This window comes from Petaurus breviceps, unplaced genomic scaffold, assembly GCF_028583685.1.
Source record: "Petaurus breviceps papuanus isolate PSGF00001 unplaced genomic scaffold, PetGlider_PUasm1.0 90294, whole genome shotgun sequence".
Classification (NCBI taxonomy): domain Eukaryota; kingdom Metazoa; phylum Chordata; class Mammalia; order Diprotodontia; family Petauridae; genus Petaurus; species Petaurus breviceps.
The window spans coordinates 693,403-712,788 of record NW_027187208.1 but is presented as its reverse complement, the minus strand read 5'-3'; the positions used below and the strand labels follow the sequence as shown (position 1 = coordinate 712,788).

The 19,386-nt window shown below is 43.9% G+C and overlaps 1 protein-coding gene across 2 annotated transcripts in view; it reads right to left on the bottom strand.

The window, feature by feature from the left end:
• Positions 1 to 19,386, bottom strand: part of DCHS1 (dachsous cadherin-related 1) — an 81,310-nt gene that overhangs the window by 27,282 nt on the left and 34,642 nt on the right. For both annotated transcript variants that reach the window (XM_069107856.1, XM_069107857.1), the window contains exons 3-8: positions 17,879 to 18,067; positions 17,538 to 17,769; positions 16,846 to 17,082; positions 14,221 to 15,264; positions 11,039 to 11,232; positions 10,659 to 10,755 (exon numbers count right to left, since the gene is read on the bottom strand). In XM_069107856.1, coding sequence (XP_068963957.1) covers positions 10,659 to 10,755; positions 11,039 to 11,232; positions 14,221 to 15,264; positions 16,846 to 17,082; positions 17,538 to 17,769; positions 17,879 to 18,067 — 1,993 coding nt within the window. The remainder of the gene's footprint in view (positions 1 to 10,658; positions 10,756 to 11,038; positions 11,233 to 14,220; positions 15,265 to 16,845; positions 17,083 to 17,537; positions 17,770 to 17,878; positions 18,068 to 19,386) is intronic.

The following is a 19,386-nucleotide window of genomic DNA, read 5'->3' as shown; positions in this document are numbered from 1 at the left end:
CCTATGAACAAAAATATTTATAGCAGCTCTTTGTTTTGTTTTCCTTTTGAGAGGGGGGCAGGGTAATTGGGGTTAAGTGACTTGCCCAAGTTCACGTGGCTAGTAAGTGTTAAGTGTCTGAGGTTGAATTTGAACTCAGGTCCTCCTGACTCTAGGGCCGGTGTTCTACTTACTGCGCCACCTAGCCTCCTCTGTACCACCTAGCCACCCCAGCAGCTCTTTTCATGGTGGCAAAATTGAAAACTAACAAATGATTATAATGGAATACTACTGTGTTGTAAGAAATGAAAAGGATAGTTTAAGAGAAACCTGGAAACATTTGCATGAACTGATGCAGTGAAGTGGGTGGAGCCAGTTATATACTAACAATATATAAGGACAAACAACTTTGAAAGGCTTAAGAACTCTGATCAATGCAATGACCTACCACAACCACATATCCAGAGTAATAATGATTAGCATGTTACCCACCTTCAGACAGAAAAGTGATAGGATTTAGGGAATAGACTGAAATGTATATTTTGGGGGGCATGGCCAATGTGAGAATCTGATTTGCTTAACTATTCATATTGTTATAACAGTTTTGTTCTTTTCTTTTTAATGGGGGGGGCAGTGTAGGAGGAAGAAAGGAAGGAAACAAACATTAATTAAATGCTTCCTATGTGTCAGACTGTGCTAAATGCTTTACAAATATTATCTCATTTAATCCTCTCACAAGTCTGGGAAGTAGGTTCTATTCTACTTTCACAGGTAGGTTATATTATTATCCCCGTTTTATTGCTGAGGAAACTGAGTCAGGCAGAGATTAAGTGACTTGCCAAAGGTCATACAGTTAGTAAGTGTCTGAGACCATATTTGAAACTCAGGTCCTCCTAACTCCCAGGGCCCATGCTCCATCCATTACACCACCTATCTGCTCCTCAGTTTTTTCAAAAATATGAAGATATGCCTTCTTTCCCTCTCACCTCCCCCTCCAACCTCCAATGAGAAAGTAAGAGAAGAAAAATCCCATTACAAACTTGTATAATCAAGTAAAACAAATTCCTGAATTAGCTATATCCCGTCACCTTTCTTCCCCCTCCACCCTTCCCCAAATGTCACACTCTACACTCTGTAGTTTATCCCCTCTTTATCAGGAGGTGGTTAGCTTATTTCATCAAAAGTTCTCTAGATATGTATTGAACAGAATTCCTAAGATTTTCAAAGTGGGTTATCTTTACAATATTGTTGACATCATTTAAATTGTTTCTTAGTTCTACTCATTTTACTCCCTAATAGTAACTGTTCTCTTGGTTGTGCTCATTTTACTCTGTATCAGTGTTCTGAACAAGTGTTTTGAAATGTAATAGGGATGACCTACATATAACTGGTGGAAAACCTCTTACTGAGCAAATTGGTAAGGATAATAAGAGATACAGTCAGTATTAGAAGGACTATAAGAAGATAGGATATACTATACACTATTGATGGAACTGTGGATTAGTTCAACCATTCTGGGAAAAAAATCTAAACTCCTTCCAGAAAAATCACTAAACTGTTCATACCCAGAAATTCTATTATTGGGCATATGGGACAGAAAAATCAAAGACAGAAAGACCTGATACAGTTATATACCAAAATATTCTTAGCATCATTTTTTTTGTGTGGTAATCTGAAAACAAAGTGGGTACCCATCAAGGGCTATGGGAATGGCTGAACAAATCCTAGAATATGAATAAAATATTTTATCCTTTCACCATGAAAAAGAAATATCTGGAATTCAGAGAAACCAAGATTTGTATGAGCTAATGTACAGTGAAATAAGCAGAACAGAGGGGACAACATATATAATGACTACAATAGTGAAAAAAAATTTTAAAACCCCACTAAAATGAAGTTTTAACACTAAGTAGTTGTATAGACCAATCTTGGTTCTTGAAAAGACATAAGGGACCTTACCACCTTCTTTTTGGTAGAAGAGTTGGGGAGGGCACTATGGGTCACTATATGTCAGTTGGTTTGTAGGTATTTTTCTTTTTTTAACAAGGGGAAGCTCATGGAGAAAACTAATTTTGGAAATGTCTATGATATAAAAAAGGAAGCAATAGATCCTATTAAAAATGTCTGACAATAATATCATGGACATATTTGGTATAATATTTAATAGATCTTTGATCACAATGTGGATATTCCCTCCATTGGTAAAGATCTCAACCTATTCTTATCCTGAGCGATTTTTTTCCCTATGTTCTCCCACAGATCCTCTGGCATAGATATACAATTTACTGGAGGGAATTCCTCTTGGTCTTTTTACATTTCATGGGTGCCAGTGCAGCACTCATAATACATCTATTATCCTTTGCCCTTATATGACTGGCCTACCTCTTTTCTCAAGAGGAAAAAAGAGCTTTCCAGCTTAGCTCTGTAACGTGACCTTCACGTCCTCCTGTCTAGCAAGGAGATCCAACATCTCTTGGTGATGTGGTCTCCTGGTTCCACTGCCCTACTTATTGTGAGATTCCACTATGTTAACCTTCTATGAGAAGTAATGACAACTAGAGTCAATGTCCCTCCTTAGGGCCACTTCCCGTTTCTCAGACTTGACAGCTCATTTATATAAAGTGTGACAGGAAATACTGCAATTGCACATAACCTCTTCTGCTAATTTCTACCCTAATGAGGTATTCATTTTAAATTGTACTCCAACCAGTCAATAATTTGATTATACACAGAGAAGTGGGTCCAAAATGACTTCAGAATTAGCAATCAAGTCACCCCCATGTGCATTCATATAGTCAATCTTATTTCTTTTCTTCTCCTTATTTGTTAGTTTGTTTTTGCTTTGGTTGTTCTTTATCATGGCTATTACTTTCCAACTCTTTCTGAAACCAAGCATTTTTAAAGCCTCTGGGCAATTCGTAAACTTCTGGGCCCTTCCATCTAACAGATCTGAAACACTCTTTTCAAGATAATTCCCACTACCCTCTCCTAGGCCTGCCTTCACACTAAAGTGACTAAGGTATATGCTGACTTGGTTTGAAGAATCTTGTTAAGTTTTTTTTTATGGAACTTCTCTCCTTCTGCCTCTATAACCAATGAGGATAAAATAAGTTGTGGCTTTCTTCATGAATAGTCCTTCTGTTTATGTTCAAAATAAGCACAGAAAGACCAAGATGATCATCATCATGAAATGATACTTCCTGTCCTCAGGTACAAGACAAAACCAACTCTATTCATTCCTTCATTTTCCTTTTTAAGAAAAAATTCTTGAGCCACCATATAGTTGCAACTTCCTTTTTGTTGCAGCTCCTTTAGGTCTTCCAATTTTATTTATATTAAGAAAGGTCAATATGGATATGGTCCAATTTCTCTAAGAGTATGATTTTTTTGTTAGATGTTGAACAGAAAATTCAAATTTAGAATTTGCTGTTCACTTGTTTCATTTGTGTCTGCCTTCCCATGACCCCATTTGGGGTTTGCTATTTCCTTCTCTAGTTCATTTTACAGATGAGGAACCAAAGTAAACAGGGTTAAGTAATTTGCCCAGGGTCACACAACTAGTTAGTGTCTGGGGCTGGATTAGAAATCAGATCTTCCTGACTCTAGGCCCTGCACTATCCACTGCACCACCTGGCTGCCTAGCAAAATTAAATTAATGATTCTAGATAGTCTGAAACCTGTGATTCTTGGTTCCCTCTGGCAAGATGGTGTAATGGAGCAAGTGTGGCCTTTGTAGGACAATTTCTGCCTCTGCCAGTGGTTGCTAGTGTATGGTCCATGACAAGTAATCTTACCTTCCTGGGCCTTTGCTTCCTCCTCTATAAAATGAAAAGACTGGCCTAGTTGACCTTTGAGGGATCTCTCCTAGCTCTGGAGCTATTAGTCCTATGATCTCTTTTCCACCAGTCTACCATCATCAACATGGAAACAGAAAGGAACCAAGCATAGTAATTACTGCTGTTTGGGTGGTGGAGGTGGGTGGATTGTGTGAGCTCAGAAGTTCTGAGCTACAGTAGGGCTAAAGCCCATCAAATGCTGACACTAAGTTCAGCATCAATATGGTGAGGTCCCAGGAGCAGGGGCCATCAGGCTTCCTACAAGGGGAAAGGGGCCCAGGTTGGAAACCACCAGGTTAAAGGTCCTTTCAAGCCTGGGTGAGATAGGGAGATCTAGCCTAGAAAAAGAGAAAGAAAGAGAGAAAGAGGAAAGAAGGGCAGAAGGAAGGAAGGAAGGAATGGAGGGAAGGAGGGAGGAAGGGAGCTGTTTCGTGCTTAGGGGTATTTTGTATTGTTATCTGTTCCATGGGCTGCCAGGACCAAAGAATTCATCCCTTCATGGCTAAACGGCTGGTGATGAACCTCTCTGTACTTAGCTGTTCAGGTTATCAGGCAGTAGACAGTCTGTTCAGACCATTCTCAAAGCTTCTCTTACTTGGTGGAACTTGCCAAGGCTTGTGGTCTTCTAGGGCAGCCTCTGAAAACTCAGTGACCTCCATGCCAGAATGAGCCTCTGGGAGAGAACTTTCTGACTTTCTGCAGACACTTTCCTGGATACTCAGGCTGCTACAGTCTTTCCTTCTGAGATCACCTTCCATCTTCTCTGTATAGATTTTGCATTCCCTAGTTATTTACTGTGGTCTCCCCCTTTAGACTGGGAACTCCTTAAGTCAAGGAATAGCACTTAGCACAGTGCCTGGCACACAGCAAATACTCTGTGTCAACTACTACGTCACTGGTGATTGTTGACTACAATTTTTTATTTTAATTTTTTTTTTTTTTGGAGAGGGGAAGGCAGGGCAATTGGGGTTAACTGACTTGCCCAAAGTCACATGGCTAGTAAGTGTTAAGTGTCTGAGGTCAAATTTGAACTCAGGTCCTCCTGACTCCAGGGCTGGTGTTCTATTCACTGTGCCTCCTAACCGCCCCCAATGGTAACGTTTTAGAGAGAATTCCTGGGCTAGTAGAGTTAGACTATATGCCTTCTGAAGTCCTTTTCAGCTCTGAAATTCTGTGAGTCTGTGAGAAGGCCCATACACTGAAATTTTGTTACTCCACTAGTACCAACTTGTAGGTTATAGGTATGCTGACTACATTTGTTGTATGTACTCCTATGCCTGGGTTAAAAAAAAATCAGCTACAAAAGTATAGTATGGGGGAGGCATTGTTAGGCTTCAGAATATATGAAAAAAATTTGGAGAGCTTAGTGAACCTGAAGTTCAATAGAAGTCAAGAGTATGACTTGGCAGCACCCCCCGCCCAAAATAAAACCTAAGAGAACTTTATGCGACATTAATAGAAAGCATAGGGTGCAGAAATAGGGAAGTGATAATTCTGTTGTACTCTGCTTTTGTCAGAGTTCATCTAAAATGTAAGTAGCAATAAGTGGAAGTTGCAGAGACAGGTTTTAGTTTCATGAAGGGAAAACCAAACCATTGACTCTAGCTGCCCCAAAGTGGCATGGGTTTCCCCAGGAGCTACTTCTCTTTCTGGAGGCTTGTGCTTGTGGGTGTTGTAGAGAAAATTTCCAGTTCTGTAGGGTTGGCCTACATGCCCTCTTGGGTCTCTTTCAGCCTGCGGTTCTGTGAATTTGGTCCACATTCTTAAAATTCTGCTCCCCCGGTAGTGGGTCAACTGCTTGGTCACTGCCCAAAGATCCAGAGAACAACAGTGAAGCTAATGTTTCTAGATAGCCTAAGAACTGTGATTTTTAGTAACTCTGTAGGCCCACAGGTGTATGGCTACAGTGCAGCAAGGAGGGAAGAGTAAGGCTACCTTGTCGCTGCCATACAATGAGGCTATTTCAGGCTTAATGCTTACATGAATTCCTTGAGTTACCAATGCTTTGTTCATCTCTCTCCATAGGATTTTGCTGACCCTGCTTCATGCAGACCTCCTCCTGGCTTGGAATGCTAGCTCCCAGATGTAGTTCATGATAGATGCTTTTTCATTCATTCATTTGAGAAAAGGTCTCTCTTCTCTTTATGACTCCTAGGTGCCCTGAAGCTCTTGCAAAAATCTCTTCCTGACCCTGACCCAGACCCTGAAGACTGAAGCACCCAAAAATATTTGACACTTTAAGATTATAATGTATTCGATGAACAGGTGGATCTCACTTGATCACTAGGTTCGTCAATTCTTACGTGGATGAACTTCAAGGCCTTTTGGAATTTCATGGATCCAGTTTGTACAGTGAAACCAAGTGCACTTGAAACCCCACAAACCACTGAGGGTAAGTGAGACTATCTGACCAGACTGTTCCTGCCTACACCAGTGATCCAGGAGCCCACACCTCTGAGAGGCATGGCAAAGTAGCCTGAACATAATTTGCCATGCTCGCTTTCTAATGGTTTTTAGTCTGTTGGTCAGTATGGTCTTATCTAGACAGTGAATAGAACCCAGGGAAAGCTACCATCCTGTGCTTCCTGGAGTGGTCCTTTGCCACCAGACCCCAAGTTGCAACTCCCTTTTGGATCAGAGACACCAGGGATGTTTTGAGCACTGCTGAACCAGAACTTTATGACCGCTCTACTAACCTAGCTCTAAGAGTACCAAGGCTGTCCAAGACTGAGACTGTGCCTGCAGGAATTCCAAGAAAAGAACTATCAGGAGGTATTCACCTGGTCTTCTCATTTCCTCCAGCTAGCTAACTAGTATTTAAATAGTACTTTAAGGCTTGCAAAGAGCTTTATATATGTTATCTCATTTGATTCTCACGATAACCCTGGGAGGTAGGTATTATTATTTTCCCCACTTGACAGTTGAGGAAACTGAGGCAATATAGGTTAAGTGACTTGCCCAAGGTCACACAGCTAGTGTTAGATGTCTGAGGCAGAATTTGAACTCAGGTCCTATTCACTGAACTGCTCTATTCATTGAACCACCTAGCTGCCCCGACTAGGAGGTGAGCAATCCAAAGACAATCTGGGAGGGTGACAGATGAAAAACAGCATCTTGAGTCCAGTAAGGTTTGAGCAAATGCCAGTTAGACTGTTCAGGTTCTTCAGCCCCTCGTAGCGTCTCTCTCATGACCAGCTAGTTTTGGAGGGGATAGTTAGTGGTCTTTATTACAACCATTTTCATCTACTTCTGGGACCCTGCTTAGTATTTGACAGAACTGGTTTGGGCTCTTCACCGGTTGGCACTGGCACTAGATGTCTGTCAGCCTCAATAAGTGCCAGTTTGAAAAGAAGCAGGTGGAATTTCAAGGGTGAATGCAAGAAATAACATGGTCCCCATCTTGGTCTACCCAGATCTTTATAAGCAGAGACTAATGAAGTCAAAGTCACAATGGGAGGGACTGGTGGTGGGGAGGCAAACATCCTCTCAGAGGCTGCATTGCCCTCCCACATACCACAGCCCTGACTATCTTCTTCCACAAGTTAACCCAGACAGAGAAGAGTTCCACTAATGCTAGAAACCTACTTGTAGTTGAGGCTGCATTTGAGGTATGGAGACCCCACTTTGAGAGAGGCCAGCATTTTGTCACAGTCCACCCAGATCCCAGATCTCCGAGGGGCAGCAGGTCACGATGGAAGGCACACTGGCTCTGGATTCCAATTCCACCACTGATACTACCTGAGTGACCTTGGGCAAGTCCCTCTCCAGGTCTCAATCTTCTCATTTATAAAATGAGAGGGTAGGACTAGATGGGCTCCAAAATCTCTTCTAGTCCCAAATCTAAGAACCCATGCTGGTTTAAGAGTCTATTGCACTGGCAGGCTGTATCTCACATCAGTTTTTGACAATATCTGATTATTTTTAAGCAGAATTAACTTTGTCGGCTACTTCATCCAGGGACTCTATAAGGATATCCTGTCACAAAAACTAGAAGTTGAACACAGCTGATCTGTTTCCACGCTCAGCAGGTAGTCACACAGCCCACACATGCTAGGGCTGCTCAGCTGAGGCTGGGCCTCCTGGATCTGCTCCACCAGCAGCAGGCACAAGGCACTGACATCTGGACCTAGCTATCTGTGCTCCACATTGCTGAGACCTCTGCACCTCAAGGAAAGTCAACTGATACCTGCATCTGTACCCACATCTGTATGCTGGTCCAGAGATGCCTGATGGTTAGTGCTACAAGAGAGCCTAATTTCAGGCACGTGGGCCCATTCAAAGCCTTATGTGATATTACTGGAGAATTCAAGTTGCCATGAATAAGACACATCTGCTGATAGGTGTGGTAGGTGTGTTGATAGCCCTTCTGGTTGGTCTGTCTGCGCCTTCACCATAAGCATCTTGGGGATGCTGGCTGGTTAGTTTCACTTCCTGCTGATCCCTCTCCATAGATAATTTTTTTGAAAAAACATTTACACAGTACTTTAAACAGATGTAAAATGTTTTACGTACATCCTTTCTCTGAACTTCCCTACAAGCCCAAGATGTAGGGAGTACAGCTATTATTATACATATTTTACAAATAAGGGAACTATGGAAGAGAGATGTGACATGGTCACACAGTTAATAAGTTTTATAGGGAGAGGAGGATTTGAACACATGTCTTCCTGAATTCATATTCAGCACTCTACCTATTACATTTTTTAACTCCATTCAATTCAATTCAACAGACATTTTAAAACACAGCAAGACATCCATTGGTGGAGCTAATGCAAGGACTTGCCACCATCCCAGGAGCGTTAGGCTATCCCGGAGGCAATGTAAACTAGACCGAGACAGTTCATTTCCTGTGCCTGGATGCTCCTCCACACTCTCTCTTCTCACATCATCTCCAAATGGTTCCCCCTTAGCTTATTCTTTTATTTTTAGGATACTGACTCAGCCCTCCAGGTAAAGAGCTCCCTTTTCACTGGCACATCACTCCTAGTCAGATGGCCAGATAGCACATAAAAAGACCTTGGAATGATATCTCCAAAGCAACGCCTCCTATCATTGGCTTCTGCTTCGTTGGGACTCTGCTGAAGGCCCATGCTGCTCTCTGGCAAGCTCTCCAGCAAGGACAACACTGTCGTTTCACCATTCCTGTCTCCATAACCACTCTTGGCTATGAAGCATGCTCTGTGCTCTCACACAGCACTCCGCTAGTCCTTGTCCTCTTTATCTCTTCTTTAGAAAACAACTACACTGGGAAAATCCCCTCACTGGTCCCTCCTTCAAGTCTCTCCCCTCTCCATCCTGCACAGCAGCTGTCAAAATGATTTTCCTTAAGCTTGGATCTGATTGTTCCTACATAGCAAATGGTACTTGATGTATGCCTGGAAGGGAATGAAGGATTTTAGAAGAGGAGATAAGAAGGGAGGAAATGTCAGGTACAGGTACGGAAGATGGCCTTTGCAAATGCTTGGAGTCAAATCAAGCCAATTCAAAAAGCATTTTTTCAGTTCCCTACTGAACATACTCCCAGTAGCTCCTGACTTATTGACTCTAGGATAAAACATAAGCTCCTCTGTTTGACTTTTAAAGCCCTTACAACCTGACTGCAAACACTCTTTTCTCCTCTTAGGATACATGACTCCCAGTCCCACACTATGGACCAGCCAAAATGGCCTTTTCTCTGTTCCTCACATATAGTACTGCTTACATCCCATACAGGCTGATGACAAAGTCTGACCTCAGACCACAATCCTTGGCATTTTTCCTTTACTCAGGCTGCCCTGCAGACTCATCCCCATGTGGTTCTCACTACCACGTACCCTGCAAGCTCATTTTACTCCTGGACTGTCCCTCCCATTGGAAGTATCCTTGTCCTTGCAATCTCAATCTCTCTATCTCTCTCTCTCATTGGCTGGTTCTCTCAGAAGCTCCTTTTCCTCCTTTTCCAGGAGGAGGCCCAGGTCAGCCATGTCTTCCTTCCTCTTTAGCTAAGTCTGTGCCTTGAACCTTCACCCCCTTCTCCACCCCCACCCCCACCCCCACTTCCTCTTTTCAGCTCCCTTTAATGCTTTGGTCTTCCCTCATTAAAATGTAAACTCTTTGAGGGGAGGGACTGTTTTTCTGCTTGTATTTGTATTTCCAGTGTATAGCACAGTGCCTGGCACATAGTAAGTGATTAATTAATGCTTTTTGAATTGGCTTGATTTGACTCCAAGCATTTGCAAAGGCCATCTTCCGTACCTGTACCTGACATTTCCTCCCTTCTTATCTCCTCTTCTAAAATCCTTCATTCCCTTCCAGGCATACATCAAGTACCATTTGCTATGTAGGAAACTATTACTCATCCTCCCCAGTCACCTGCGCACATATGTATACATGTGTGCATGCCGTGTGAATATACACAAACATATATAAAATTTCCCCTAACCCCCAATAGTATATAAACTGCTTGAGGGCAGGGATTGTTTCATTTTTGTGTTTTTACCCCCAGCTCATATTATGTGCCTAGCACATGGTAGGAGATTAATAAATGCTGTCTGATTACTGACTGACTTCTTGTTTACTTATAGTGAGGTCCTGACACCCACATGCTTAGACCCTATGTAGCTCAGCCTCTGTAGAGCCCAGGCCTCACGTGGTCCAGCCTCATGTGGCTTCAGGAACCCTACAGCTCAGCACCCACATGACTGTCCCCACAGACCCAGTATTCACACGGCTCAGGCACCAGCAAGGCTGTCTTCAGACTCAGTCACATGGCTCAATCCCCACACAGCTGAGTGACCAGACACCTCAGTCCCCACATCATTCAATCCTCAAACAGATCAGTCGCCACAAGCTCTGCCCTCATACCTGTCAGGCTGTATAGAATGGTCCCGTTTTCTCCTTCATCTGGATCCTTTGCCTGTAGGCGTGTGACAAGGGTTCCAGGAGGGATGCCTTCCAACACCTGATGAGACATGGATACCAGGTCAACCCTGACCATGACACTGACCATAGGATCATAACAGTAACCACATGGGGACCCCTCATCTTCTGATTGTGCCCACCCTTCTCTCCCCTTAGCCCACTGATCCCTTCCCCTCTTTACCTGGACCCACTATAATAAGTACTCTCATTAGCTTTATGGAGATCCCCCTTATCCCCTAAATGAGGAGCACCCCATCACTCTCCCTTGAAAGGAAAGCACCTCTCCTACTCCCATTTATGGGGAACATTCCATCTTATCTTACCTGCACTGGAAACCCACCCCCAGCTGCCCCCAGGGTATGCAGGAAGGTTGGGCTGTTGTCATTGAGGTCCAGCACCATGATGTGCACTGTGCCTGTGGTGCTTCGGGGAGGAGCTCCTCCATCTTGCACTTGTACCAGGAGCTGGTAGCTGCTCTGCTGTTCACGGTCTAGGCTTCGTCGTGTGGTCACTTCCCCTGGGGAGTGAGGGAATAAGAGCAAAGGAGAAGAGGAGAGGTTAGGCATCCTAGGGAACTGGAGAGCCTAGACCCAGAGACTTAAGGGGGGCAGGCTTCAAAGAACGAGGGGGGCTGGGGCCCAATGCATTGGGCACAACTCAGGGTGCTGAAGGGCAGGACTCTTGGAAGAGAAGTCCAAGGAATCAGGGAATTGGAAACCAGAGTTTGAGAGCATGGGAATCCAGAAAGCCAGAGAACTGGAGGTATAGGGCTCAGGGCTCTTAGAATTTGGTTAAGAAAACTAGGGGGCAAAGCTCAGAATGATGGGATAGTGGTATCTGTGTTCAGGGTACTGGCTGAGCTATCCAAGGAAGACAATGAAAAACAGGAAATTCATTGCACAACTTAGATTTTTCTTTAAAAGATATACCCTCCCCCCAAATGAAAGCAAAAGCAGGTAACTTGGGTGAATATAAGAGCAGAATGATCCATAACAATACGGCCAGGAGTACTGACACTCAAAATGAGCTGAAGCTGGTAATAAATGCCAAGAAAAAGTTTTTAAAAAGTGTTAAGTTTTATTTTGTTTTATTTTAGCTACATTTACTGCAAGAAGAAATTTGAAGAAGAGATAGGACCACTTGCTTGGGTAGATAAGACATTGTCAATGAAAGAGAGGAAAGGAAGAACTACGCAATTCCTATTTTGCTTCTGTTTTCTCTGCAAATGATATTGATATTTGAACTGGGAAAGATAGAAGAAGATTATTAAAAAGGGAGTTAAAATACTAAAAGGTGATATGAGTGGCTAGCTATCTTTAATGAATTCAAACTAATAGGCCAAGACAAAATATATCCTTGGAGGCTGAGAGAACTTGTGAATGTGACTGCTCAGCCATTGTCCTGATTTGTAAAAACAGGAAGATGGCAGATTCTTCAAACTCCAATTCTGGGGGCTTTAATTTGATTCCTGGTAAATTTCTAGAATCAGTAAAAAGGATGGTTTATGATCATTTAGAAAAGAAGCAGTAGCTAGCAACTAGCATAACTTCACCTAAAATAGGTCATACTCGACTAACAATTTCATTTTTCGACAGGTTACTAAATAGGTGAAGTGGGGAAGACTGTGTAGACATACTATAACTATAATTTGGCAAGCACTTGAAGTCTCTCATAATATAAAACATTTTATTGTTGTATTAGCTACTAAATTTATTAAGTATTAATACCAAAATATTATTAAATTGATATATAAGATATAAATATGGACAACATGTAGAATTGTGGGCTAGATGACAGCATGATTAAGTGTACTTGGAACTTGTTCCAGTATATAACGGGAAGAATGTTTTTTGGGGAGTCAGAATACCAGGGTTTAAATCTTAAGGACCTTGGCTATTTACCACCTGTGTGACCCTGAGCAAGTCAACTAACCTCCCTGGGCTTCAGTTTCCTCATTTGTGAAATAAGGGAGTTGGAGGAGATGGTCTCTATGGTCTTTTCTATTCCTAAATCCTATGATCCTGTGAATGAATGAATGCAAAGAGTAGCGATTAATGGGTCTGTGTCATTCTGGAAGGAAGTCTTTATTGGAATGCCTCAGTGATCTGTCCTTTGCCCTTTCCTTTTTAGCAATAGCTTAAAGGAGACAGAGATGGCATGCATAGACAAGTTTGTAGATGGCACAAAGTTAGATGAGATAGCTAACATATTAGGTGAAAGAGTCAAAATCCAATCAGGTCTCAGTATGCTAGAACACTGGGGGGAATCTAATCAGATAAAATTTAATAAGGATAAACGTGTATAGTTCTAAGCCCAGGTTTAAAAAAAAGTCATTGTATAAGTATGGGATTTGTATAATTGTATAAGTATACTACAGTTTGTTTTTTTAAACAGTACAGTTTAGTGCAGTTAAAAAAAACACTGTGGATTTTAGTTGAATGAAAGCTCACATTAAATCAAAAGTGAACATGATCTTAGTTATGTGAAGAGAAGACCTAGGAAAGCACTCTGCTGTGTACTCTGCCCTATTCAAAACACCAATGGAGTTTTATGCATTTTAGCAAAGACATGAAGAAGCTGGTGAAGGTCCAGAGGAGGGCAACCAGAATCATGAGAGGAATAAATACCAAAATATATAAGGTGCTGTCAAAGGAACTGTGGATGTTTAGTCTGGAAGAAAAAAAAAAGACTTGGGAAAGGGATATGAAAGCTTTTTAAGTAATATACTGGAATCACACTCATATGAAAGGGGAAATTAACTGGGTTCCTAAAGGCTGAACTCCGAACAATAGTAGGAAGAGAGGGAGGATGGATTGCAGAGGGACACGTTCATCTCCACAAAGGAAAATTTTCTAATGATTAGGTCTGTCCAGAAGTGAAAAGGAGTTCCCTAGGGGGCTAGCGAATTTATAGACTCATATAATATTAGAGCGTGTAGGGACTTCCCAGGTCACTTAGGCCAATGCAGGCCTAAAAAGAAATCCACTCTACAACATTCCTGAGAATTGCTTATTCAGCTTTCACTTAAAGACCTCCAGTGAAAGGGAATTCACTACTCTATGTTATTTATTTTCTATTCCTGAATGTCTTCAAACCAAGGCAAAAGAACTGGTTCTCAGAGACAGTTGCAGGGAGGGTTTCTTTTCAGATATGAGCTAGACTAGATGGCCCCTTAGGTCCCTTTGAATTCTGAGTTGGTGATTCTGTGGTCAGAGCCATGGTCAGGGCTAGAATCCTTGTGGGGGATCTCCCTGAGTGGGAGGATGGGAGTGGGGGTCCCACCCAGTTCTCTATAGATGTGGAATGATTTGAACTGGAGTCAGATAAGAGATCCCAAGGGTTTCCACTGGTCTTTGGGGTGTGTGGGGAAGGGTCAAAGTTGGGATGAGAGACTCCTGGGGCCTGACAGGTCTTTAGGTCAATGTGAAAAGGATTCTCACTGCTCTGTAGGTGACTGTGGAAGGGTTGGAATTGATGACAGGGTCAGAGATTTCAGGCATCTTACCTGTCTGAGGATGGATATGGAAGGCCCCACTCTCATCTGGTGGCTGCAGGAGGTGGTAGGTGAGGTGCCCATTGGGGCCGGAGTCGCGATCAGTGGCTGTAATGCGGCCTGCAGTGGTTCCTGGTGGCTGGTTCTCAGCCACAGCCAGGAAGGTGGGCTCCTCAGTGAGACGAGGCCCATGGTCATTCCTGTCTCTGATGCTCACCCTCACAGTGGCTGTGCCTGTCAGACTCCCTTGACCATCCCCAGTCACAGCCAGGACTGGCAATGTGTATACCTCCCAGGCCTCACGATCCAGTGCTGTACGCACCCAAAGCCATCCAGTACGTGATTCCACACCAAAGGTTGTACCCACCCCATCTGATTGCAGATGATAGGATATAGGGGGACCTCCCTTCGGGCCCTGTGCCCGCACCTGAAGGAACTTTGTGCCTGGGGCTGTACTTTCAGATAGCTCCACGTGATAAGTGGGGTTGTCAAACTTGGGGATCCCACCTCCAGACCCGGCGTCAGTCCCCATACCAGCCCTAGACCCTGCCTCTTGCACGGCTACTCGGAGCAGGAAGCGGCTGCTCAGGGTGGGCGAGCCTCCATCGCGTGCTTCCAGCTCTAGCTCATGGGCCAGCCCACCCAGGGGCCTCACCAGCTGCACGTGGCCTGTGGCAGGGTCCACGGCAAAGGCTCCTTTCCCCCCAGCCACCAGTGTAAAGGTGACGTGGCCATTGGTACCAGTGTCGGGATCAGGTGCCCGCAGTGTATACACGGGTGTGCCCGGACCAGCATCTGGGGGCAGCCACACAGTGTCCATTGGTGAAGGGAAGGCAGGCGCATTATCATTCACATCATCCAGCAACACACGAACTCGGGCCAGGGCAAAGGCTGGGGGCGACCCTGTGCCTGCACGCACCTCCAGCTCTAGAACTGGTCCCAGTCGCTCCCTGTCCAGCAGACGCCGTGTCCGCAGAAGTCCTGATGCCCCATCCAATGAGAAGAGGCCCTGTGGGTCTCCCCCAGAGAGTGTGAGGGCCACGGAACCTGGGCGGCCTGCCAGAAGGAGTGAGAAACTGTAAGGTTACCCCCAATACTAAGATCATGGGAGACACATAGCAAAGGGCATGGTTAGAAATTGTTTAGAAGGGCCACCCCAGCCTGGCTTATTCCACACCATAGAATGGTTCTGTCCAGAAACAGATTGTGGGGGACTGTGACTTGAATCTGGGTGAATAAGTATGAGTGAGTACATGTTGCCTGTGTGAATGAGTCTGGTATCTCGAGTTTCAAGTGTGTATAAATACGCTGTGTAAATGAATGTGTGTGATACCTGGAGAGGTGGCAGGTTGTGAATGTGTGAAAGTGTGTGTGAATGTGTTGTGTAAGTTTCTGTGGTGCCAGGCTGGCAGTGAGAGTGTGTATGTGTGTGACACCTAAGACAATGAGAATGTGCCTATGTCTAATGGTGTGGTCCCGGCTCTTCTCTCCCCCTTAGATCCCCGTTTGGACCATTCCAATCCAAACTTGCCCATGCCAAGTCTGGCTGATTCCAATTCCACAGTATCTACTGCATCCATCCCTTTCTCTACATTCACAGTCACTACCCAGGTTCAGGCCTTCATCAGCTCTCACTTGCACCACTGCAAAAGCCTCCTCACTGATCTCTCTGCCTCATCTCTCCTCTCCCCAATTCCAGATGCCAAAGGGATATTACCAAAGCACAGGTCTGACTATGTCATTCCCCTGCTCAAGAAGAAGCTCTAGCGGCCTCCTGTTGCTTCTAGGATAAAATACAAACTCTTTCATTGGTCACTAAAAGCTCTTCGCAATCTAGCCTTGCTATTCCTTTCCAGGCTTGTCAAACATTATTACTTCACCCACTCTTCAGTTCAGCCCCATCGACCTGCCTTCTGTTCCTCCCTTCTCCCACCTCCACGCCTTTGCTCAGGCTTGTCTGTCCTCCTCATTTCCACCTCCTCTAGAATTCTTATCTCCTATCAGAACCTAGCTTAAGTGCCACCTCCTTCATGAGGCCCCTTCTGATTCTCTCTAGTTTAACTGCCCCTCCCCCCCATATTACTTTGCATTTACTTCCAATGAATGTGTTGTTTCCTTTTATGGAATGCAGGCTCTCTGAGGACAGACTTTTATTTTTGCCTTTAAATCTCCAGGGCTTAGCACAGTGCCTGGCATACCGGTGGGCTAGACACCAGCTAGGTGGTTCCACAGTGCACAGAGTGTGTTAGATATGAAGTGAGGAAGGCCTGAATTCAAATGCAGTCTCACACACCTAAAAGCTTTGTTAATCAATTCACTTAATTGCTACCTGCCTCACTTTCCTCTTCTGTAAACTGGGGATAATGATAGCACCTACCTCCCTGGGTTGTTTTGAGGATCACACAAGATATCTTTATAATACTTTGCAAAACCTAAAGCCCTATATAAATGTTAGCTATTATAGCTATTATGAGTACATAATAAATGCTTGTTGATTTAACTGATACAGGATAAATGTGTGTGCATATGTGTATGTGTGTGAGGAGGTAAATATGTTACCAATTGATGGGGGAATGGTAAGTATATGTATGTAAGTACATAAGTATGTAGCACTGGGGGGGGGTGAGTATGTTTTACCTGGAGGGTGGTGTGCCCGTATGGTGCCCACACTGGTTCCTGGAGGCACGTCCTCAAGCACAGAGAAGACATATTGTGCTTGTTCAAAGACTGGAGGTGCAAGAGGCCCAGAGATGATGCTGATGTTGACCTGGGCATTGGGCTCAGCTCGAAGGCCACCAGCATCCTGGACCCCAATCTCCAGTTGCTGCACAGAGTCAGCCCGTCCAGTAAGGGGCCAGGCCACAGACACTAGCCCTGGAAAGAGAGAGGGAGAACAAGATGGATGGAGAGAGCAGGACACAAAACATAGGGCACAGAACACAGGATCAGGAGACAAAGGACAAAAATCATGGGCTATGTTACAGAGGACATAGCTCAGGGGACATGGAATGGGAAATAAGACACAATGCAGAAGGTATGGGCAGAGGACATGGAACACAGGATATAAATATGGAATAGAGAATAACAGAGAGCATAAGGCATAGAACAAAGGGGAGAACAGAGAAGGAAGACAGGTTTGTAGTTTGTGAGGGGGATGTAAATGAAGCTGGGAGTGGGTGCCCCAGGAATGTACTGGAGAAGTTAGAATATCCTGGGAGGGATGGGGAGAAACCCCAATTATAGGATAGAATAGGCAATAGCTGAGGATGTCTCAGGAGTTAAGGGAGTTTGGGGGTGCCAGGGGGCTGGGGTGTATTCTGGCTTCTTACCTGAGTCCTTGTCCAGGGCAAAGAGTGGGGGGCTGTTCCCAGCCAGGATGCGGTAGGTGAGGGTGCCATGGGGACCCTGGTCAGGGTCATGCGCACTGACCCTCAGTATGGCTGTGCCTGGTGGGCTCTGGGTGCTCACACTGGCTGCATATATCCTTGGGTAGAACTCAGGTCGGTTGTCATTCTCATCTGACACAAACACCTTTACATATACAAGTGACTTTAAGCCACCCTGGAAGGAATTAGGGATTGGGGTGTGAGAAGGTGAGCTGAAGATACCCTCAGAACATGTTTGGTCTCCTCATCAGGAGAAATTCCCCCTCCCTGTCTTTCCTCCTTACCCCATCCACAGCGGTGACAGTGAAGTCGAAGCTGGGGGGTCCTTGATCACGGTCCAGACTTCGGGATGTGCACACCTCTCCAGTGAGGGGGTCGATTTGGAATGGCGGTGTGCCTATGGAGCTAAGCCCAGCTCCCAGTGAGTAGGAAAGGAGGCCAAAAGGGCCACTGTCTGCATCTGTAGCTGTCACCTATGGGAGGGAAATGTGACTTTTCTTGAAGGTTTTTCTGTTGTTTTGTTTCCTCCTGTTCCTATGCCCAATCACCAAAATCCCTATAGGGAGCAGAGCATCTGTAGCCATAATAAACATGGGAACACATGTCCTTCTTCATTTGATCTGTAACCCCCTAAAAAAAACCCTTCCCCTAAGACAATCTTGAGATATCATCCCATACCTATCAGACTGACTAAAATGATAGAAAGGGAAAATGAAAAATGTTGGAGGAGATGTGGAAAAACTGGGACATTAATACATTGTTGGTGGAACTGTGAATTGATCCAACCATTTTGGAGAGCAATCTGGAATTATGCCCAAAGAGTTACAAAACTGTGTAACCTTTGACCCAGCAATACCTCTATTACATCTGTTTTCCAATGGATCTTAGAAAAAGGAAATGAACCTATATGTTCTAAAATATTTATAGCATCTCTTTTTGTGATGGCAAAGAATTGGAAATTGAGGGGATGCCCATCAATTGGGGAATGGCTAAACAAGCTGTGCGATATGATTATGATAGAATACTATTGTGCTATAAGAAATGATGAACTGGTAGATTTTAGAAAAAATGAAAAGACTTGCAGAAATAATGAAAAGCAAAGTAAGCAGAACCAAGAGAATATTGTACATAGTTAACAGCAATATTGTTTGAAGAATAATTTTGAATAACCATGTTATTCTGAGTATAATAAATACTCAAATCAACTATAAAGGACCCATAAAGGAAAATGCTATCCACCCCCAGAGAAAGAACTGAGAGAAAGAAGTACATATAGTATGGCTTTTCATATATTTATAAATATGCATCAAATGGTGGTCTTCCCTAATTCTGCGTGGGGAGGTAGGGAGAGAGAGACAGATTGGAACTTAAATATGACGAAAAAATTAAATTAAAAAAACCCTTCCCTCTATCTTCTACAAAGGGGAGAGTAAGTTGTTCGTATGAAACCAGACCTGAACTGAAAGACAGGACCACCGAATGCCCACATGATCAGGCATCTTAAGGGCTGCACATTCCTTGATTTGTTCAACTTTCCCTTAAGTATTCAACCAAGCTATTTTAACCCCAACCTTGACTGAATTAAGGACACAAGGGTTAGGGTTTCTTGATGCCCTAGCCCAGAGGTAGGGGTTTTCAAACCTTAGGGTAAGGTAAGTAGCCACATGAAAGAACAAAGGGACAGAATCTCCAGGGATGGAAGAGGTCTCAGAGCATCAAGTCAAGCTTATATCTGTGAAGAAATTTCCTCTAAAATGCCACTTGCCACAACAGAAGACTTGAGTGAAGTGAG